Source organism: Pseudorca crassidens, chromosome 3 (genome assembly GCF_039906515.1).
Source record: "Pseudorca crassidens isolate mPseCra1 chromosome 3, mPseCra1.hap1, whole genome shotgun sequence".
Taxonomy (NCBI): domain Eukaryota; kingdom Metazoa; phylum Chordata; class Mammalia; order Artiodactyla; family Delphinidae; genus Pseudorca; species Pseudorca crassidens.
In genome coordinates, this window is record NC_090298.1 from 110,289,242 (window position 1) to 110,311,077 (window position 21,836).

Below are 21,836 nucleotides of genomic sequence, written 5' to 3' on the forward strand. Positions count from 1 at the left end.
TAATGTCTCCTCAAACTATAAACTAATCATTTAAAATATTAAAGCAGAGTACGTTCAGATGCACAAGCATAAATGTTTAAGCTAGATTTTTATTTGACGACTTCTTCCCTACTTTATTTATTAAACATACAGGACATCAGTTTTAAGCACTGGTGATCCAATTTTGCACAGTGAATGAGCATGAGCTTTGGAATCAGACAGGCTGGGGTTCGAGTTTGGGCTCAGCCAATTATTAACTGTGACCTTGGGCACATTTCTTTGTATAGCTCAGAGCCTGAAGCCTGTTAAGCATTGTCAGTAAACTTTGCTTGTACCAGCAATTCAGTACAAGCAAAGTATTTAATCTCTTGCCTATTCTTAGTGATCATAGTCAGAATGAGTTCAAACAAAAATCAATAATGATCTTTAACGGGGGAATCTTCTCCCTCTTCCCCTTGGAAAGAGGGGACAGTAACAAAATTCCAAGTTGATTGAGGCTCCACTACCTATGAGATCATGGAAATGATTTTTCCAAGGGATCCAACAATTTGTCCTGAAAAAGCTAAGAAAATAAAATATAAAAAGTAGCTATTGACATGAAAATGGCAACGAAGGAAATGTGACTTTAAAAATGAAAACAGGCAATATAATGCAAGTTCTCCTCCTGAAACTTCTTTGTCACCCATCCCTGTCTTTCTGCCCTAGCTGGATGACCCTCACCATCTCTCACAGGGACCCTGTCATCACCTCTCCAGAGCCCCCTCCTCCACCCATTCACCACATCAGCACTGGTTACAACAGGCTAAGGGAGCTTCCGTTATGGAACAATTAGTGGTCTAATCCTATCTGTGTAGAACGGTATATATGGCTGTTTATATATCTATGGATGTAAATAGAAAACCTCAGAGAATAAACCAACAAATATTAAGAATGGTTCTCTCTAACATGTGATCTGTTCTTTGCATATTTTGGAAACTACTGGGAATTGGGAAAACATCATTATTAATGTTATAATCAGGAAATAATTAAAGCTACTTTTTAAAAAGAAAAAAGAAGAAAGGTTTCCATGGCATTCTACTGCAAACAGGATAAAGTCCAAACTAGCATATAAGGGCTTCCATCCATGACCCCAGATTACTTTTCAAACATTATCTTCTTCTGTGTCTCTGACACATACCCTAAATAGAAAACACACTAGACACTCTTTACCCTGAATTCAGCCTTCACTGTCCAACTTCCAAGCCCTCCCCTATCTTGTTCTCACAGCCTGTCTCTTGAAGATTTTCCCAGGTGCCTCTCTTAGAATCTACCTGCTAGAAAGCACATAGAGCATTCATTTCATTTGAACACGCAACACAATTAGTTGTGTTTTTCTCTCCACTAAGCAGTAAGCTGTTCAAAGGAAGGTTGTGTCTTCTTCCCAGAAGACTTGGCTCACTGCCTTGCACCCAAAGATAGCCAATAGATGTTCATTGAAATAAATTACAGAAGAGTGAAGAGGACGATACACCTGGGGCAGTTGCAGAAGACTTCACAGGGGTGGGATTTGAGCTGGGTTTAAAGAAGGGGTAATATTTAAAGAGAAATCATAGCTGATTACATTTAGAATTCTATCGTAAAAACACAAGGACTTTTCCCAAGGACATTGTTGTCATTCTGTTGTAGACTGCTTGATGCTACAGGGTAAACTGATGCTAAAAATTATTTAAAAGGGAGATGTACCTTCGTATTTTTCACTTATATTCTTAAGCTAAAAGGATACAATATTTGCAATTAAAAACTAGTTGTCTAAAAGTGAAAGTGTCATCAGAAAACAAAATTAAAGGACAAACGACAAAGTGGGAAAATATTTACAACATATATAATAAAGGGTTAATAACTACATATCAATAAGAAAATATGGGTAAATGGGGAAAAGGGCAAGGGACAAAAGAACAAAGACAATAAATACGAGGGGAAAAGTTTAACTTCATTAGTAATAAAATAAATGGAAATTAGAAAGAGATACAAATTTTTTGACTTTCAAAATGACAAACGAAAAGATACTACTCAGTGTCAGTGAGGGAAAGACAAGGGAATTTCATGGGGCTGTAACTTTTCTGGAAAAAAACTTAGCAAAAAGTTTCCAAGAGTTTTAAAAATAATTAATTCCCTTTGACCTAGTAATTCTACTTGTAGGATTCTGTCCTAAGGAATTAATCAGAAATGTGCACAAAGTTTTATATATAAGCAACACCATCTGTAAGAATTAAAAACCAGAAACAATGTAGACTATTAAATGTAAGAAAACAATTAAAGTGTATTACTTTGGAGAAATGTCTATTTAGGTCTTCTGCCCATTTTTGGATTGGGTAGAAGACCTAAATAGACATTTCTCCAAAGAAGATATACAGACTGCCAACAAACACATGAAAGAATGCTTAACATCATTAATCATTAGAGAAATGCAAATCAAAACTACAATGAGATATCATCTCACACCGTTCAGAATGGCCATCATCAAAAAAATCTACAAACAATAAATGCTGGAGAGGGTGTGGAGAAAAGGGAACACTTTTGCACTGTTGGTGGGAATGTAAATTGATAGAGCCACTACGGAGAACAGTACGGAGGTTCCTTAAAAAACTAAAAATAGAACTACCATACGACCCAGCAATCCCACTACTGGGCATATACCCTGAGAAAACCATAATCCAAAAAGAGCCATGTACCAAAATGTTCATTGCAGCTCTATTTACAATAGCCAGGACATGGAAGCAACCTAAGTGTCCATCAACAGATGAATGGATAAAAAAGATGTGGCACATATATACAATGGAATATTACTCAGCCATAAAAAGAAATGAAATTGAGTTATTTGTAGTGAGGTGGATGGACCTAGAGTCTGTCATACAGAGTGAAGTCAGTCAGAAAGAGAAAAACAAATGCCGTATGCTAACACATATATATGGAATCTAAGAAAAAAAAAAAAGGTCATGAAGAACCTAGGGGTAAGACGGGAATAAAGACACAGACCTACTAGAGCATGGACTTGAGGATATAGGGAGGGGGAAGGGTAAGCTGCGACAAAGTGAGAGAGTGGCATTGACATATATACACTACCAAATGTAAAATAGATAGCTAGTGGGAAGTAGCCGCATAGCACAGGGAGATCAGCTAGGTGGTTTGTGACCACCTAGAGGGGTGGGATAGGGAGGGTGGGAGGGAGGGAGACGCAAGAGGGAAGAGATATGGGAACATATGTATATGTATAACTGAGTCACTTTGTTATAAAGCAGAAACTAACACACCATTTTAAAGCAGTTATACTCCAATAAAGATGTTAAAAAAAATAAAGTGTATTACTATATATACGTGATCCTGTCATTTAAAAAATCGTATATTTTTTAAAGAATAGTTACTGTCATTGGGGCAAATGCTCACAATATAGTATAAAACGAGGTTACAAAGAAGATTAAATTGAATGCATTCTGGAAACAGAACTGAATACAGAAATTGGGCTTCCCTGCTGGCGCAGTGGTTAAGAATCTGCCTGCCAATGCAGGGCACAAGGGTTCGAGGCCTGGTCCAGGAAGATCCCACATGCTGCAGAGCACCTAAGCCCGTGTGCCACAACTACTGAGCCTGCACTCTAGAGCCCGCGAGCCACAACTACTGAAGCCTGCGCGCCTAGAGCCTGTGCTCTGCAACAAGAGAAGCCACCGCAATGAGAAGCCCGCGCACCACAACGAAGAGTAGCCCTGCTCACTGCAGCTAGAGAAAACCCATGAGTAGCAATGAAGACCCAACGCAGCCAAAAAAAAAAAAAAAAAGACAGAAATTACCTCTAGGAAATGGGATTGGGGAGAGGGGGACCTTTCACATGTTCTCTCTCTCTTTTTGTTTTTTTAATATAAATTTATTTATTTATTTTTGGCTGCTTTGGGTCTTTGTTGCTGCGCGCGGGCTTTTCTCTAGTTGCGGCAAGCGGGGGCTACTCTTCATTGCGGTGTACGGGCTTCTCGTTGGGTGGCTTCTCTTGTTGCAGAGCAGGGGCTCTAGGCACGCAGGCTTCAGTAGTTGTGGCACTTGGGCTCAGTAGTTGTGGCTCGCGGGCTCTAGAGCGCAGGCTCAGTAGTTGTGATACACGGGCTTAGTTGCTCCGCGGCATGTGGGATCTTCCCCGAGCAGGTCTCAAACCCGTGTCCCCTGCATTGGCAGGCAGATTCTTAACCACTGCGTCACCAGTGAAGACCGTTCTCTCCTTTTTGTTTTTTTTTTTTTTCAATGAGTAAGAATAATAGTAGTAGCTATACTACCGATAATTTGAACGTTTACTGTGGGCCAAGCATTGTTCTAAGTGCTTTATGTTTACTTTCTCACAGAATCCTCACAACAACTTGTTGAAGTAAGTGTAATATTGTCATTCTCCCCCCTCACAGGTAAGAAAATTGAGGCACGGAGAGGTCAAGCAAGTAGCTCAATGTAGAGCTAAGACTCAAGGGTGGCATTTTGGGTGGGATGAATTGGGAGATTGGGATTGACATATATACACTACTGATACTATGCATAAACTAGATAACTAATGAGAACCTACTGTATAGCACAGGGAACCCTACTCAGTGCTCTGTGGTGACCTAAATGGGAAGGACATCCAGAAAAGAGGGGATATATGTGTACGTATAGCTGATTCACTTTGCTGTGCAGTAGAAACTAACACAACATTGTGAAGCAACTATACGCCAATAAAAATTAATTTAGAAAGAAAGTGCAAGAAAGCAAGATTCCAGAGTCCCTCTCTTCAAGTACTACGGTGCCTCTGATTATATATTTGTAGTACTGTGTTTGTAAATTAAGAACTTGATCCCACCTTTGCCCTGGCTGGTCCCTCTGCTGAAAAAGCTTCTTCTCCTACGTAGCTACTTAAGTCCCTGATCTCTTCAAGTCCTTGCTTAATTGTGGCCTTCACTGTGAGTCCTACTCCCGAAACACAGGGTTCAAACTTGCAACCTGCCCCTCTATTTTACTCTGCTTTATTTTTTCCATAGTATTTCTCTAGCATATTATACAATTTTCAGATTACCATATCACTTCTCTTTGTCCCTCCTCACCTTCCCCCCAGCCCACTATGGGAGCTCCATTAGGTCAGGAGTTTTTATCTGTCTTGCTAATCGATGTATCACAGTCTGAAAAAGTACTGGCACAAACTAGGTGAGCAACAAATACTTGTCGAGTAAGTGAACTTTTAAAAACATATCATGATTCCAATTTTACTTTCGTATTTTAAAGCATAAACATGTATATGCATGTGTATGGGGGAGGGAGAAGAAAAATAGTCAAAATGTTAATGGTGATATCAAGTGATATCTTTCCTTCTTTATGTTTTCCTGTGGTTTTATTCCCCAAACTCAATTGGAAAATGTATTATTTTATCATAAGAAAATTCTAAACCTCGGGTGACATGCATTGCCACGCACAACAAATTGTCTTTACTGCAAGTTGCATGAAGCCGTTTTCCTATGTGAAACACAATCAACAATTCAAGAGGTATTGATGATCTTTAAATAAATTATTGCTTTTAAGCAATCGCCCGGTATTTTGTGGTTAAATATTTCTAAAAGGAATAAAAATCCTTGCCTCGCCTGTCGACCGCGGCATCCCTGGGGAACACACCCACCTAGCAACCCGGAGCCGAGCCTGGCACTACGCCTTTAATTCCCGTGTTGGGAGGTGGGGTGGAGAATTTCCGCTCCCCCACTCCCACCGCGTCCCTGGTGGCAGCTGTCACCGGTAAGGCGAGCACCGCGCACGGGGGATGGCGCCCAGCGCCCATTGGACAGAATATAAAGGCTGAAACCTACCCCCGAAGACTGGGAGCCCGGCGGGGCGGCGGCGGGGGACGCGCGCCGCGGCCCCCAGCTCCTTTACCAAGGAGATCCTGGGCCCCGCGGCGCGGGCATGACCGAGGTTCAGCTTCAGGGACACGCCCGTTACGCCTCGTTGAAAACGATCAGGTGAGCCTGGCCGAGGCGGACGTGACTCCTGGAACCCCGGCTCCAGTGCGTCCCAGCTGGCGCCGCGACGTCCACCTGCCCAGCAACCGGGAACAGCTGGTCGGTGGGAGGGGGAGGCCCCGGCTCCCCTGAGGGACCGGACTGACCATGGCGCTGGCCGCGGCCGCAGCCGCTGCGGCCGCCGGGGTGAGCCAGGCGGCAGTGCTGGGCTTTCTGCAGGAGAACGGCGGAAAGGTGCGCGACTCTGAGCTGCGGAGCCGCTTCAAGCCGCTGCTGGATGCCGGCGACCCACGCGGCCGCGCCGCCCGCAGGGACCGTTTCAAGCAGTTTGTCAACGACGTGGCCGTGGTGAAGGAGCTCGACGGCGTCAAATTTGTGGTGCTGAGGAAGAAGCCGCGGCCCCGGGAGGGACCAGAGTCCCTTCCCTCCTGCTTCCTGAGCACCCCGGTGGCATCAGCCCCGCCGTCGAAGATCACCTCCGTCTCACAGGGGGAAACCGCTGCTTCGGGGGCTCCATCCTTGGCCTCGGCGCAGAGGGCAGTGGAACCACCTGAGGACCCGGCTCCGCCATCAGAGCCACAGGACACCCCCGGGGCTCCGGCCTCTGAGCCCACTCAGCTGACTAAGGAGCTGCTGTTAGTCCCAGCCCGGCAGTCAGGGATGCCCTCGGAGCCCCAGATTACAGCCTTTGAGCTGGCCCAGCCCTCCGAGGGACTCTCTGCAGACGTGGCCCCACCGTCCATGGCACCGTCGGAGGCAGCTTTGCCCCATGCAGAACCGCCAGACCCGGAACCTGCGCCTGGGCTGACAAAAGGGCCGCCACCACCCGCTCCGCGCGCGCTGCCTCAAAAGCCCTGCATGCTGCCCGTGCGCTGCGTCCCGGGCCCCGCGGCGCTCCGGATCCGGGCGGAGGAGCAGGGCCTGCGTCGGCAGCTGTCGGAGGAGCCCAGCCCACGTAGCTCCCCGCTGCTGCTGCGGCGGCTCTCAGTTGAGGAGTCCGGCCTGGGCCTCAGCCTGGGCCCCGGCCGCTCCCCGCACCTGAGGCGCCTGTCGCGCGCCGGCCCTCGCCTGCTGAGCCCGGACACCGAGGAGGTGCCCGCAGCACCGCCGCCGTCCGCCGTACCCCTGGAGCCGGCCGAACACGAGTGGCTAGTGCGGGCTGCCGGGGGCCGTTGGACCCACCAGCTGCACGGGCTGCTGCTACGCGACCTCGGCCTGGCGGCCAAACGCGACTTCATGTCTGGTTTCACGGCCCTGCATTGGGCCGCCAAGAGTGGCGACCTCGAGATGGTGCAGCAGCTGGTGGAGATCGCGCGGCGTGGAGGCGCGCGGGTCGACGTGAACGCGCGCTCACACGGCGGCTACACGCCGCTGCACCTGGCGGCTCTGCATGGCCATGAGGATGCAGCGGTGCTGCTGGTGGTCCGCCTGGGTGCGCAGGTGCAGGTGCGTGACCACAGCGGGCGGCGCGCTTACCAGTACCTGCCGTCCGGCGCCTCGTACGCGCTTCGCCGCCTACTTGGCGACCCCATCCTGCGAAGCTCTACCGAGCCCGATGCGACCGCTGGTGGTAGTGGCAGTTTTGCGGCCCGGCGCCCGGTGCAGGTGGCCGCCACCATCCTCAGTTCCACCACCAGCGCGTTTCTGGGCGTCCTGGCCGACGACCTGATGCTCCAGGATCTGGCTCGAGGCATGAGGAAGTCAGGCTCCTTAAGCAAATTCTTGGGTGCCTCGCCCACGGCTCCTCGTAAAAAGACAAAAACCCGCAGTAGTCTGCAGGTCTTTTCAGAAATCTCCCGTCGACCCATTCCGGGGCCCTTGGCTGGTCTAGCGCCCAGCCTACCCCCAGCAACCTGACGGTTCCTGAGGCTACGGCTGAGTTGCTCTAATCGGGCCTGCCTCTCACAGTCTAAGCCTGCCCAAGACAGCAGTCCAAAACCTTCGGCTCCATCTTGTTTCCAACTTTGTCCACTGCAGCCTGTTTCACCCAAGTGGGCCTACGCCTCCAGCTTCTGTCTGAAGCTTGATCTTTCTCCAGAGATGGGATTCAAGATCTCAGTGCGAGCCTCCTATGAAGAACTACAGAAGTCAGGATTGAACTTTGGAGGAAATTTGAAATTTAGGATCAAAGGTTAAGGGGCAGCAGCTGGTCTGGCCCCTGAATGATTTAACCCGATGCCTCTGCATCTATGTACTCCCAAGCCAGAATTAGAGCTCTGTGTGATGATGGGTTGTCAGCTTTAAGATATGTAGTGCTTTTGTAATTTGATGCTTTTATCCTGTTTTTAAATTGAAATGAGGTAAAACAACTTTCATAAAAAAACCTTTTCAAAGTATATTTTTCCAAAATGCTCAGACATTTTCAATCTTTTGCTAAATATTTTGGAATTCTATTAAAAAAAAAAAGATGATCAAGATCTAAAGGAAATTAGTCCCAACCAACAAAAAACCCTTGAATGGTTATCTACCTCATTTTAGGCAATCAAGATTCCAGAGAGTCTTGAATACAGAATGTGACCATTGTGAATGTAATTAATTTCAGTTGTACTGAGAATGCTAAATATTAGGAAACAAGTACATCTTGGGAGAAAGTGATTTAACAACGAGAGAAAAGAAAAGAGACACTTTGGCAAATACTTTTAATTTGTGGTTGTCTTTATGGTGAAATATAAACGTGTGTCTTTGGCACTGGTGGCTGGCTACTTTGATATGGCATGAATATTTAATTTTTTAAAGTGTGATTTATTTGTGAATTGCACCATTGTGCCATGTTTCTGAATCTGTAGCTTTCAAATCCAGCTGAGCCTTTCAGTGCAGAAAGTGAACATTCAAAGAAAAAAATGTCATAGCATAACACTAGAAAAATCACTGGTTAAATAGTAACAGATACAATTAAGGAGCAACTATTTTATATGAAAGTTCTGTACAAGCAAAAGGTACGTGATATCCATTTTAAAAAGCCATCTGAAAGCAAACAACTTATTCCAAAATAGCAAATGCAGAATCTCTTTGCTCAGTGACCTTAGAGAGGGGTGGCTTGATTCATCTGTATCTTTGCTCCTATTTGTAATTGAGAAGGGTTTAAGTATTGCCAAGATTTCTCAGGTTCAACACAGTGTAATTAAAATGGCTCTTTTCCCATTTTAAAGATGTGGAATCTATTTGCTCAACCAACCTTTTTATATCATATTGTAATAATGCTCTGCTTTTGCAAATTGGGTTTGCATGTCATTAGTTATGCCAAATAGTTTTTGGGGCACAGGGTACTGGAGTTCCCCTCCCATATGTGTATCAGTGAGGCCTCTGAAATTATTTAAGGCAGTCTTTCATGGAATGTTTTGATTTAAGCAATGAAATAAAGTCTCCCATTTTGTTCCTGCTTGTGTGATGATGCACTTCCCTTAAACATTCTACAGCACTTGCTACTGTATTTTGCTTTTCTTTTCACTTCTTTTCTCCTCATCCTTCTGCCTCTTTCAAGCATTCTACTATTGAAAGAATTTGGATTTCTCTGCAAAAAAAAAAGGAGTCAACCAAACATGGATATGGTAGTCAAATACTGTAGGTAATTGTAGGCCCGGATCTGACCTCTCCCACCTTCCTTGCTTGGAACTCTAGCTAAGCTGCATAAATTATTTCAAAATGAAAATTAAAGTCTTCTGCCTCTGCAAAAAAAAAAAAAAAAAAGACAGGAGGCAATAATTAAAGCAATCTCAGTAGCTGAAGGTCTAGGACAGGATAAAATATTAGAGATTTTTCATGGTAAAAGAGAGGCTTGACTGAGACGGATAACAAAGGTTACACACACACAGGTATGACCAGCTTTGAGAAAGACAAAATGTAAACCAGCAAAGTAGTAATAACTAATGTTTATGGCACACTTAAATCAGAGGAGGGTTCTTGAACCGCCAGAAGAATCTTTGTGTTTCAGAAGGGTGTGCTGCAAGCCTGCCCAGTGAAGTAAAAACATTTGGCAAGAGTTTAGGATCAATAAGCCTAAAATTCAGGTGTTAGAAACCACTGCTTTTTCCTTGCAGGCTAAAACTTTCTGAAACTGTAAGTCAGTAGGAAATTACAGTTGATATGCATATGGAAAGTTCTCAAGAACAATATCTGACTAACAGGAGGTACACCTGGGGAAGGATATTTCCAACAACTGACAAAAAAATAGTTGTTCATTGGTTAAGGTAATTTACCTGGTTAAAATTATCACAGGGAAGAGAATCACTCCTCTTAATGGGGGAAGAGTTAATTGCTGATGTAGATGTGTATGAGTCATGTCCAATTTTTATTGTTTCGCTGTACCGTGTCTTTGTTGCTGCGCGCGGGCTTTCTCTAGTTGCAGTGAGCGGGGGCTGCTTTTTCATTGCGGTGCACGGGCTTCTCATTGCAGCGGCTTCTCTTGTTGAGGAGCATGGGCTCCAGGCGTGCAGGCTTCCGTAGTTGTGGCTCGCGGGCTCTAGGCGTGCAGGCTTCCGTAGTTGTGGCGCACGGGCATAGCTGCTCCGGGGTATGCGGGAACTTCCCCGAACAGGGCTCGAATCCGTGTCCCCTGCATTGGCCGGCGGATTCTTAACCACTGCGCTGCCACGGAAGCCCCCACAGCAAGCTTTTTAATACAATTGTACATTTCCTCTAAGGAGGATGGAAGCTGTTCTTTTTTTTTTTTTTTTTTTAAAGTATTTTGGCTGCACTGGGTCTTAGTTGCAGCACGTGGGATCTTTAGTTGTGGCATGCGGACTCTCAGTTGCAGCCTTCATGTGGGATCTAGCTCCCCGACCAGGGATCAAACCTGGGCCCCCTGCATTCGGAGCATGGAGTCTTACCCACTGGACCACCAGGGAAGTCCCTGGAGGCTGTTCTTGAGCATGTGTTACTTACCTAATGGAGACCAGGGTATGGGTAACACACATATGACCTGTGTTTACTAAGTGCCAGGCACAGTTGTAAACACTTTGCAGGTATTAACTACCACCTTACAAGGTATGCACTGTTAGTATCTTGATTCTTAAAGTGAGGAAACTGAAGCTTAGAGAAACTGTAAGTAACTTGTACAGGCCTCACAGCTAGTAACTCTCACAGTCAGGATGGCATCCTGTTGCTCTTTTCCATTACAGTGTCCTGTTGCAGAAAAGCAAGGTGGTCTCATCTCAGCTCTTTATTCATTTAGTGACCTTAGGCAAGTCACCCAAGTCTCCAAGCTCCATCTCCCTCTCTGTGGAACTGGCAGTACATATCCTACAGGCTGTGGGGAGGAAGGAACACAGGGAATGAGTAGGTAAAGTCGTCTGTGAACTGCAACACCATCCTGAAATATTACCAGGAGTGCCGAGTTGGTCCCAAAGGGATACCTGGCTGCATTTCAAAACCAAATATCTCTGATTCGTGACGTTGTTCTACATGATCACCATTCTTTTGCCATGTTAGTATTTGTATATACAAACAACAACATTGACTCTACTAGGAAAAATGTTTCCCCACAAAAGGGAAATATCGCTTTATTTAAAATATCACAATGCCTTTCTTAATACACATTCCTCTAGCATCCCCGCCCCCGCAACTTCCAGTCTTAAACAAGCAGTCATTCAGCTTTCTGGACTGAAAGCACCCCTCCACACACGGTTTTAAAGCTGGGCCTTCTCAGGACCCATATTTCCTCCCTTTTCTTTGCCTTTTCCTGGAAGAAATTATTTGACCTTTTAAAATGGTTTAATAAATAGACTCTGTCGCTCTCCAGATAGTTTTATGCCTTGAACCTCTGTGGCTGGCGTCACCTTTCCAGAACTGCCACACCTCTGGACTTGAACCTGTGGAGCAGAGGTGGCCTCAGATATTACTGTGGGAAAGAGGAAATAAGGAAGAGATAGTGAGAGAGGGAGGAGGAGGAGGAGAGAGAGAGAGAGATGTCTGGACCTCTCCTCAAGAAGGGGAGGAAAAAGTCCTCCTAGTGAGAAGTCAGTGCTGACTTAAGTTTCAAAGACAACAGGTAAACACCCATCATGACTGCCTGTCTAAACTGTAGCTAGGCTGTGACAGTAACGCTACGGGGTCGTTGGCAGGATTGCTTTACAGCATTTCACCTCTTCTCTCTGCTGTCCTCAACCACATTTGACCTAAATGTCCTCATAAGCTTCTGAATTACACGTGACTGAACAGCAAGGTAATTTGTTCCCGTGAGGATTCCTGAGGTTCACGCCAGCCGCTCGCCGAGGTACTTGGTGTGAGGAGCAGGCTGCTCCAGCCAGACTGCGCGTCGGTTTGGGCACCACGGAACCTTGCTTTCCTACTGTTTCCAATTTACAGTCAGAAGGTAAAAAGTGCACTAATTACATCCGTATTAGGAACGGCTGGGGGGCGGGATGAGGCGAGTAGGAGAGGAGGGAGGCCCCGGGGCTGCCAGTTGCCAGGCAACAACCGCGCTCTGCTCAATCGGGGCGGGGCGCTGCAGGCCTCAGGGCTGGGGGCGGGACCAGCAGGCGGCGGCGGGCGCAGGCGGCCTGGGGAGGTGCGGACAAAAACCCCAACAGAGGCCCAAGAAACCCTCTTTTCCACCGTGGGGAACCACGTAAGGCTCTTTTTGATACTGATCCTCGAGATCAACACCCCCAGCCTCCCCCTCCCCACTCCTCATTAGCCAACGACTTTCGAACGAAGGCCTAGTGGCAAAGGAAAGGGAGCCAACCTTCCCATAACTGGCGGGCCAGGATTTCTTTCCGACAGACACAAAGGCTTAGCCCCAGCCTTCAGGTCCAACAGGGACACTGCTCAGGACAAGGCAACGTCCCTGTGGCTAGCCCAGAGGGCCTGGTAGCTGGGGAGGCTGCGGGTGGTAAAGCGTGGCTAGAAGCTTTCATCATGAGGAAAACAGTGCCCTCTGCTGGCAGTGTCCAGGAGGGTGGAATTCACCAGACTTCTGGTACTGGCCCCCACCCCACCCCTAGTCTTAGTCTGTGGTGCCAATATAGAACACCTATGCTGAGCTCATTCTTGCCCTCTGAAGGAATAACGGGGTGTGGAAGGGAGATAAACTGGGGCAGGAAGGAGACGGAGGCAAAATGGAAGGACAGGCGCAGGAGTTGTGGCCCCACTTTTGTGGGCTCGCTCGATCTGGTAGAGACAAGCACAGAAGCCTCATATTTCCCCATGGAAAAAACCAGCGAAGAACCAAAGTGCAGTTTAACCAGACAATGGCAGACGCTGCTTCTCATGCCCATCCCGGGCTGGGAGTGTTTTGTCTGAAATACACAATTTCTACTGGCCTAATGGACGACGTTAAGTGTGTTTCTAAGTATATCACAATGGGAGAATGCAGTGGGGACTGTACAGGGCAAAAGCCAGAAATAAGTAGATTCCATCCAGAACGCGTCTCGAAGCGAGCTGCCCTGCTAGGCAGAGGATCTTAGAGCGGAGGCCCCGCCCACGGCGTTCAAAGGAGAAAAGCAAAGCATAATGTTAGAATCAGCAGGAGCCCCATATGTTTTTTATAAAAAGGCACAATGTGAGCATTGTTCTGTGCTCAATAGCGCGACTGTTATAACTAATGCTTTTGGTATGAATACGACCATTTAACATTCCCAACCAGTTGCACTTAGTGACAATATGCATCAGAAAACGGGCCCAGAAGCAGAGATTTCTCACTTTGAGGTCTGTTGGCTTTAGATACACATACACATGCCTATTAATGTGCCCAGCTCCCCAAAATACACTGAACATTTACATGAACAATGTTCTTGTCCCTGGCCTTAGCAGCTACAAATACTAAGACAGATTTTCAATGTATATTTGAGAACTGAACATTGATTCTATGTACACAAGACTGACACACAGAGGGGAGTGTGTCCTGTTTCATACCACTCTAGCCCTTAACTCCCAACCTTAGCCCATCCCCAAACTGCCATCTCCAGAACACAAGAAAAGCTGCCTCTGCAACTCCTCAGCACCACCCCCACAATAATAGGTCTCCAGGTCCCCCATGACTCACCTTCAGCTCCCATCCCCCCAACTGCCCTCCTTAAGCCTGGGTGACCTAGTGGGGACTCCAAAGGAAAGGCGGATAAATTCAGTTTATCCAATTATCCAACATAATTGGAAGAGGAAGAAAGTTCTTTCTGGGTCTTGGAATGAATGTCCCCAAATGTCCAAGTGTACTTGACATTCATCAGGGTTTTTAGGCAGCAAAGCATCTGAATCCATTTTCCATTTGGGGAAGTTCCCTATCCCTTGTCTTGAAGGGAGGCAGTCCCCCACTTCCACTATACTACTCATGTCGGGGGCTTGGGTAAAAACCAGCAAAAGAGACCTGGCCTCAGCCAATCAGGCCTAGCTTTCGTGGTAATAATGCAATCACCAGAATATTTAGGGACTACTGGTGACAGCATCTGCTTGGCCCCTCCAGTTTTCAAGCCTGTTTCTTCAGTCTTTCTAGGGATCCCCAGGGCTGAGTGATGTCCTCCAACAAATCTCTCTTCTGCTCTAGTCTGGCAGGTGTCTGTAGTTTGCCAACAAGATCCCTCCTCCAAGCCAGGCTCCAGGTGATACCGCACACTTCTCACATCAATTTTTTATTGAGAGGGGAAAAAATGGCCATTTTGCATCTTAAGTTGAAGTGCTCCTCTGACTTGTCTCCTCTCCCTCCAACCAACCCTGACCAAAAAGGGGGAATACTGCAGACTTTAAAATTCATAAGTTAATTACCAAATAATCCGCAAGACTTGGGTAAGGCCACATGAGAACACTTGGAAAAAGTACTCCAGGAAGGCCGGGCCTGGGTCTTCCCCACCACAAGGGAAAAGCACCGAATAAACCAGCGTCATCCCAATCAATCACGTGGGTGAGAGGCAGGGGCAATGCTCCTCACCCCCAGCCCCCTGTAACTAGATGAGGGGAGGGGGGAAGGGCGGTTTATCCGGAGGACGGGTGCCTGGGGGCCAGGCCGGCCTGGGAGTCGCAGGACGACGGCCAAGGTCGGTCCTGACTGTGTCCAGTTGGTCCTGAAGGAGGCGGACCCGCTCGTCCAGGCTGCGCTGCTGGGCCAGGACAGCGGCCTTGCCGACCAACAGGGCGCGATAGGCGCGCAGTTCGTCGGCGGGAAGTGCGCGCGCCAGCACCTCGCGCAGGGCCCGCTCGCGCCGTGCCACATGCTGCTTCAACTCCTTGGCGTCTTCCTGCTGCCGCTGCAGGAGCCCCAGTCGCTGCAGCAGAGAGGCCTGGAGCCGCGGGGCGAGGGCGCCGTGAGCGGGGCGAGGGTGCCGCCGCTCCCGGGAGGCTTCCAGCCGGAGCCCGAAGGCCCCTCACCGCCCCGCCCTCCCCCAGCCCACACCCGTTACCTGCTCGTCAGGGTCGCCGTCTGCGCCCGCCCGGGCCAGGGCGCGGTGCACGCGGTCCAGGCGACTGCCCAGCAGGAGCAGGAGGCCAAGCACGCGCTCTAGGTCGGCCATGAACCGGCTGAACCGCTCGAGCTCGTGGGGTGCACAGGCCTGGCCGACCGCGGCCTCCAGGGCAGCCCCGCGCCTGGCCCAAGCCTGGGCCGCTCCCTGCAGCTGCTCCTGCTCGGCCTGAAGCTCCCTTAGCGTCTTTTGAAGGAGGTCCGCCAGCTCCACCTGCAGGGAGGGCGCGGGTACCTCAGTCTGGAGGCAGGGCCCTGACTTAGCCCAGCCTCTAATAGCCCCTCCACACTCACTTTCTTGGCTTGGATGCTGTTAATTGGCTCGGGGAGACCCGGGCCGCATGGCTCGTCAGGCACAGCGTAGGTGGTAAGGTTTTCAGGCCTTGTCTCCTCCTGAGAAGCTGGCAGGCGCTGGGTGGAGTTAAGTAGGTAAGAGCTGGGGACAAAACCAGAGTTCCTTGGGTCGTCCTGCCCCAGGCTGCATGGGCTTAGAATCCCCTGAGTCCCTGGTACCCCTCACTCACCTTGACGCAGAAGTACCAGCTGCTTCCTCTCCAGCCTCTCCACAGGCTGGCCTCATTGCAGCCCAGACCTCGGCTAAAGGAATCAGCCCATCCAGCAGGCCCAGGGATGGCTCTGGGCTGGGATAGGAGGTAAGAGTGTCACTCAGAGAGGGATCCAATCTGGCCAGCTCCTGAACCAGCTCCTCGAGGCGTGGACTGGGCCATGTTGACCTGGAACCAGTCTGGCCAGTGCCCCAAGCCAGGGCAGTGTGGTCAGAAGGCCCCAGGGTATCATTGCCTGGAGGTCTCAGGGCATCACATGGGAGAGGTTTGAGGGGGTCAGTCTCTGCAGCTGTGGGGGGATCAGTGGTCAGCAGTCCAGTGGGGTCAAAGGTTGCAATGTCACCATTTGCAGTCCCAGGGGGACTACAGCATGTAGGTCTGGAGACACTCACAGAACCGTTTACCCCCTGCCAACAGTCATCCGCCCCTGCAGTCTCCGGGTGCTCATGGAGGGGCTGCTCTGAGGGGATTATAGCCTGGTCAGCCCTCTGACCCAAGCCAGCTCCATACTGCCGGTCAGAGGCATGGACACTGGAAGTGGAAGAGACACTAAATCAGAAAAAGTTCTGGCCAAAGATAAATGGTGGCCTCCAAGGGCCATCCACCTCCCCCACCTCACCCCCCTGGCTCCCAGCCACCAGCCAGGAGAGGGTTCCCTGCCCCTCCAGCATTTTGTAGATGTGTGTAGGAAGGGATAAGTATCTCACTCTGCTTGAAAGCCTGAGGAAATTCACCTGTTTGGGAGCCCCAGGGGAGCATGGGAGTCTGCAGGTGATCTCATTCTGACCAGCGGGGCTTCTTCCAGGAAAACTTCATCATCAGGAAGGGATGGGAGCCGGGCAGACACAATGCAGTTCTCTGAGGCCCTATGCTCCCAGTCAGAGGGACTGCTCTGGGGGCCCTCTGCAGAACACACCACTGCAACTTCCTTCTGAGTCAGGAACCTGGAAGCAGGGACCCCACACTGACCACGGGGACCAGGAAGGAAGATTCTGGTTCTGCGCCAGACAGACAGTAGGGTGTTGAGGGTGGGATTAGGGGATGTGGTTTGCAAAAGACAGAAGGCTCAAACTGAGGGTGAGTGGGAGGCCCTCTTCTTTCTTGAGCAAGAGATATGAAAGCTGCCTCCCCCCAGCTTTCAGTCCCCAGAGTGGTCCATTTCTCTCACCTGGAAAGTTTGGTCTGAAACAATGGTCTGGGGGTTTCTGCTCCTTGGGGAACAGCCTGGAAAGGCAAGCAGTTGGATGAAATGTTGCTCAAGTTTTCAATCTTCTGGATGCCCCCAAGCCAAGCTTGCTGCCCCTATCTTCCATACCTGGGCAATGGGCATGACCCCTTCTGGACTTCCCCAGGGGGACAAGACTTCCCCCGAAGCGCTCTGACTCCGACCAGCAGGCCTATAGGCATTGCTGAGCCTCAAGGACCGGGGTTTCGGGTCCTCTAGGCTTCGGGGCTGGGTCGCAGGCAGCCATCTGATCTGGTGACCTTCGAACTCTGCCAGCGTCCGCTGCTGCCATTCCCGGGGCTCCGGCCTGGCGAGGCCAGAGCTGGAGCAGGCCTCCCCCGAGCATTCCCCCGCCAACCCACCGCCCCGACCCACGCAATCCAGCTTTCCCGGCTCTGAGAAGCACCACTGCCGCTGCTGGTTGGCGAGGCGTCCCCTGCCGGCGGTTACCGGCGCGGGAGCCCCGGGGCGCGCCGGCTCCGCTTCCCCGCCGGGGTGGCTGAGCAAGGCAGAGCGCGGGTGCGCGGCGGAGGGCCGCGCGGGGGCCGCGGGCCGCAGACGGGCGGGCAGGCTCATGCGGAGCTCCTTGCGCTGGAAGGACGTCTCCCGGAGCACTCGCCGCTGCGCGCCCTGCAGCCGCTGGCGGTAGGCGGCCCGCGACGCGGGCGGACTGGGCGGCTCGGCTGCCCGCGCCGCGGCCTCCGCCTCGGCCGCCAGCGCGTACAGCAACGGGGTGGTCTGGCGGCTGAGCGGCCCCGGGGTGCCCCGGATCTCGGGGGGACGAGGCCCACTGCGTGCGGCGGCCGCGGGCCGGGGCTGCGGGGAGGTGCGAAGCCCGGCGGTGGGGTCCGGGCCGCCCCACACCACGCGCACGTAGTCCCAGTCCAGGTAGGGAAGTTGGTGGGTCCCCGGCGACGGTGTGCGCGGCTCAGGACCGCCAGAGGCGGCGGAGAAAGAGCTGTAGGCCGAGTCGGCGCGCGCGGACAGCCGCCGCAGGTCCAGGCTGCGAGTGGACGAGGCCGGCGAGGCGCAGTCGCCTCCAGGACCCAGAGCCTCCATGGCTGCGCGGACGCGGGCAGAGGCTGGCCAGCTCTGTGGGGCCTGGAAAAGCATAGATGGGGTGGTGGGTGAGGCGCTCCGGGTTAGGGTTAGGACAACCTCCTGGCACCTCCAACACGGACATGCTTACACATCCCCTCCCTAGTCTCACGACCCTTATTAGCGCTGGCACCCCCCCCCCCCATCTCCCTAGTCTGGAATGGCAAGGGCAGTAGGACCAGGGGAACAGCTCTGGAGATTGAGGGCCTTAGCTCAGGGGAAGGAACTAGCGACTAGCGCATCCCCCGCTGGGGCTCTTCTGGCCCGCAGCCCCGGCTTCTACCCTGGCACCTCCTGGAGCTCTGAGAATGTACCCATGCTCCTGCCCTCCCCAACCCTGTCCCACCCTGGCGGCTTCCTGGCTGCTTTGTTAGCTTCTCCATGTGATCTTTCCCTGATAAACAATGGTCAAGAACGATCTGAGATCACAGGGGAGACAAGAAAGGAGGGGGAAAGACCCAGGTCAGGTGGCAGGGGCAGCTTCACAGCCTTCCTCCCTCCCTCTGGGCCAGTTATGTTCCAGGTGCTTTGAATAAATATTTGTCTTGAACCGCACAACTGCTGTCTGCATTTTACAGATGAGGACACTGAAGTTCTGAAGGGGGAATGATTTGCCCAGAGGCACACAGCTGGTAAGAGGCAGCTGAGCCCTGCCTGGAATCTGGGCCTGCCTCCAAGCTTACTGCAGCCAGAATCAATTTCCTAGAAGCAAACCCTGCTGAAAGCCAGTTCACCCCCAGCCCCCTCCAACAAAGCCCAGCCTCCACTATGGGAAACAATCGCCCCCATCCCTTCAAAATACTGGCAGATTCCAGGATAATATGGCCCCTGCTTGGGAGACTCTCTGCCTTTTGTCTAGGAATGACAGGCTCACCCCCTCTTTTTCCTGCCACTCTTGCTCCTCCTATAGGGCGCAGCTTAGAGGTCTCCTGACCCTTTGGGATCCCTACAGTGTCCTGAGCTTCCTGCGTCACAGCACTCATCGCCCTGCATTGTGATTGTTGGCTTGCTTTGATTCCCTCTCCCCATTCCCACCCCTGAGCTTCCTGAGGACAGGCCCTGCACTTACTCATCTCTGCACCCTCGGTGCCTGGCATGTAGTCGATGTTAAGCATTTGTTGAATGACAAGGAAAGGAGCAGCCTTTCAGGGAGTAGATGGGGGTGGCTTTGCTGGAGAAGGTTGAGGGCTTCTTTGCTTCTACCCACTTTTCTCTCCCTATTAGTCTTTTTGAGAAAGGGGACAGAATGGGTGAGGCAGTTGCCACCCATGGACACTGACCAGGTTACTCAGGTTATTAGGAACCAGAAGAGCAGGCAAGCACAGCTTGGAACAGGAACGGCCAGAAATCAATACTTCCCCAGTGGCAGGAGGGGGAGCAAGGGGAGGAGCTAGGTAGGTGTGCCTGGGTCAGGGGTGAAAGCAGCTTTGAGTCTTGGGAACTGAAGGCTCCCTATGGGCTATAGGGACTTTGGGGGTGGGGTGGGGGGCGGGCTTGCCTTTCCTGAGCTGCTTGGCTGGGATTGCAGAGGAGGGTGGCCCACAGTGGGGTGGAAACTGAAAAACAGACTTATGTGAGCCTCTAGACACTTTTTGGAGCTCAGGATCACCCTCTACCCCATTCCCTGAGACCCCAGATGCTACAGATTGCTGGGTAGGGCAGGTAGGGAGGTTAGTGGAGGGAGGATATGATGTTTCCTAAACGGGCAAAGCGGTACCTCCAACATTCCCAGGAGGGGATCTCAGCTGACCTGGTACCAGAACATCTTGACATCACCCACCTGGAGGCATCTTTGAGCCCATTAAGGCCAGCCCTGCAGGTTGGTCTTCACTCAGGCTTGGGGACCATTTCTGCAAAGTAGTTTATACTCTCTGAACTTCAGAAAGACAAGAAGCTACTCTGAGTAGCAGCCCCTGCGAGGACAGTCACCTTCTCTTGGTAACTCCCCCTAGCCACCCAGACAATAGCTCTCTCTCTTCCTATCCTTCTGAGCCCAGCTTGGGAGCACTGTTTACCCTGGCTCATGCCACCCATTCTTGACTTTCGTTGCATCTATAGGCATGGGTAACTGTTTTAATACAAGGATGTTTCCTCAAAAAAGGCCTTGACAATTCTATCTTATTTGTGAGTTACTGACTGATAAAGGATTCTGAGTTCACCAAATAAAAACAGCTCAGATGGATAACTAAAATGTGTGTACATTTTCTTATTGACCTTAACTTGTCTCGAGGATGCTTTTGCAGTGGTAACCCAAGCACCTGATACCCATGCAGGATGCTCCCACTGTGCCCTTTGTAGAACCTGTTATGCCAGGAGGGTCCAGCTCCTTTAGTGTGTTTTGGGGCCTCAGCCCAAAGAGCAAAGAGTTTTCACACTTGTCTGGCTGCAGGGAGCCTCTTGCAGTTCAGCCAGTCCTTGTGGCTGGGAGTAGCCACACCCCAGGAGCCCTAGCATCAGCATTAGTGTCAACTGTGGGCTGGGCTGCAGAGCCAGTGCCTGCATTGAATGTAAGTCCAGAGGCTAGAACTCAAAGAACCTTTTGCCAAGCCTCGTCAGAGTAGGGGGAGCAGTGTGAAATCCCTGCTAGAAAACCACCAGATTGGGGTCATGCGGTATTGGGGTCATTTGTGATAAACTTATCACCTGAATCAAAGAGCAAGCGAGGAAAAGGAGACAAGGATGACTTCCGTGTTCAGAGCTAGGGGCTGGGGAGGTGGAGGTGCCGGTCCCAGGAATGAGGAAGCTGAGACGGGGACTAGCCAAGGGATCCAGTGCTCAGTCTGGGGCCTGTGGGCTTTGTAGTGTTTGTGGCAAGTCTGGCAAGCAGGTGGTAAGTTGAGATGTGTGTCTGGACCTCAGGAGAGAGGTTGGACCAGGCAAGAAAGCAGACCCAGGTTTTTAATTAGAGGTTCTTGGGGAAATCCATGAAGACAGCTTCCAGTGGGTAAAGTCACACAAAGGCAACGGAAACAGATCCAGGTAAGGTGACCAGAAAGGCAGACAACCTCAAATGATCAACAATGATCAGGAATTAAATCATATCTTTCCCAAAGGCCACCTCACGTCTGACCTCTCTTATGGAGAGGTTGTCCAGGCCACCCCACCTGGATGGTCCGGCAGGGAGACTGCCTCGCTGCCTGCACGGCAGTCTCCCTGCCGGACTGAGTATCTAGGTCCTGGGCCCTGTCTTGAATTCCACCACTCCAGACCAGGTCTAGAAGGGCAGGCATTTTGGTAAGTTCCGTGGCTCTCCCAGTTCCCTCCGGCACCCCTTTCTCCCGGCCTGTCAGCACCACAGCTCACGTCGCGAAGCGTCTGCTCTCAGCTCGCTCCCGCCCACATGTAGAGTCTCCGTAGACTCTAGCTCTGTGCCACGGTCAGGAAACGCGGGATGCTGGCGGCACTTGGGGAGAGGAAGCCGCGGTCGAGATCGTACCACATACCTGGGGCTTCAAGCTGAGTCGAGGCGCTCCAGGGAGGAAAGAGGCGCAGGCCTGGCGGCCACAGGGGGCGACAGAGTCACGCAGTGCGGCTGGAGAGCGAGGCCTCGGGGACGCTGGGAGAGCGGATGGCCCCTGGCTGGCGCATTT

General features: G+C 50.9%; 2 protein-coding genes across 5 annotated transcripts; one reads left to right on the forward strand and one right to left on the reverse strand.

Annotated features, from left to right (window-relative positions):
• The first annotated feature begins 5,735 nt into the window (after positions 1–5,735).
• Positions 5,736–9,347, forward strand: SOWAHA (sosondowah ankyrin repeat domain family member A). The gene has a single exon (XM_067731716.1). The coding sequence runs from the start codon at positions 6,120–6,122 to the stop codon at positions 7,827–7,829; it is 1,710 nt and encodes a 569-aa protein (XP_067587817.1). The 5' UTR covers positions 5,736–6,119; the 3' UTR covers positions 7,830–9,347.
• Positions 9,348–10,626: 1,279 nt separating this feature from the next.
• On the reverse strand, positions 10,627–21,822 carry SHROOM1 (shroom family member 1). Of its 4 annotated transcripts, none has more exons than XM_067731722.1 (8): positions 21,690–21,822; positions 17,239–18,249; positions 17,092–17,147; positions 16,658–16,921; positions 15,882–16,454; positions 15,652–15,793; positions 15,299–15,571; positions 10,627–11,808 (listed from the first exon to the last, which is right to left on the reverse strand). In XM_067731722.1, exons 2-8 carry the CDS (start codon positions 18,205–18,207, stop codon positions 11,806–11,808), a joined length of 2,280 nt encoding a protein of 759 aa, XP_067587823.1. In that variant the 5' UTR covers positions 18,208–18,249; positions 21,690–21,822; the 3' UTR covers positions 10,627–11,805. The 4 variants fall into 4 exon arrangements, with proteins under 4 accessions (XP_067587823.1, XP_067587821.1, XP_067587820.1 ...); XM_067731720.1 differs by lacking the exon at positions 10,627–11,808 and adding an exon at positions 14,518–15,178 and having other exon boundaries at positions 16,658–16,867; XM_067731719.1 differs by lacking the exon at positions 10,627–11,808 and adding an exon at positions 14,518–15,178.
• Positions 21,823–21,836: the final 14 nt, after the last annotated feature.

Bases quoted from the DNA above. Each gene is read 5' to 3' on its own strand.
- SOWAHA (XM_067731716.1), top strand. From the start codon at position 6,120: ATGGCGCTGGCCGCGGCCGCAGCCGCTGCGGCCGCCGGGGTGAGCCAG.
- SHROOM1 (XM_067731719.1), bottom strand. From the start codon at position 18,207: ATGGAGGCTCTGGGTCCTGGAGGCGACTGCGCCTCGCCGGCCTCGTCC. The intron at 16,922-17,091 runs GTGAGAGAAATG...TGTCTGGCGCAG, and splicing joins TTTCAGACCAAACTTTCCAG to AACCAGAATCTTCCTTCCTG. The intron at 15,572-15,651 runs GTGAGTGTGGAG...CCCTCCCTGCAG, and splicing joins ACAGCATCCAAGCCAAGAAA to GTGGAGCTGGCGGACCTCCT.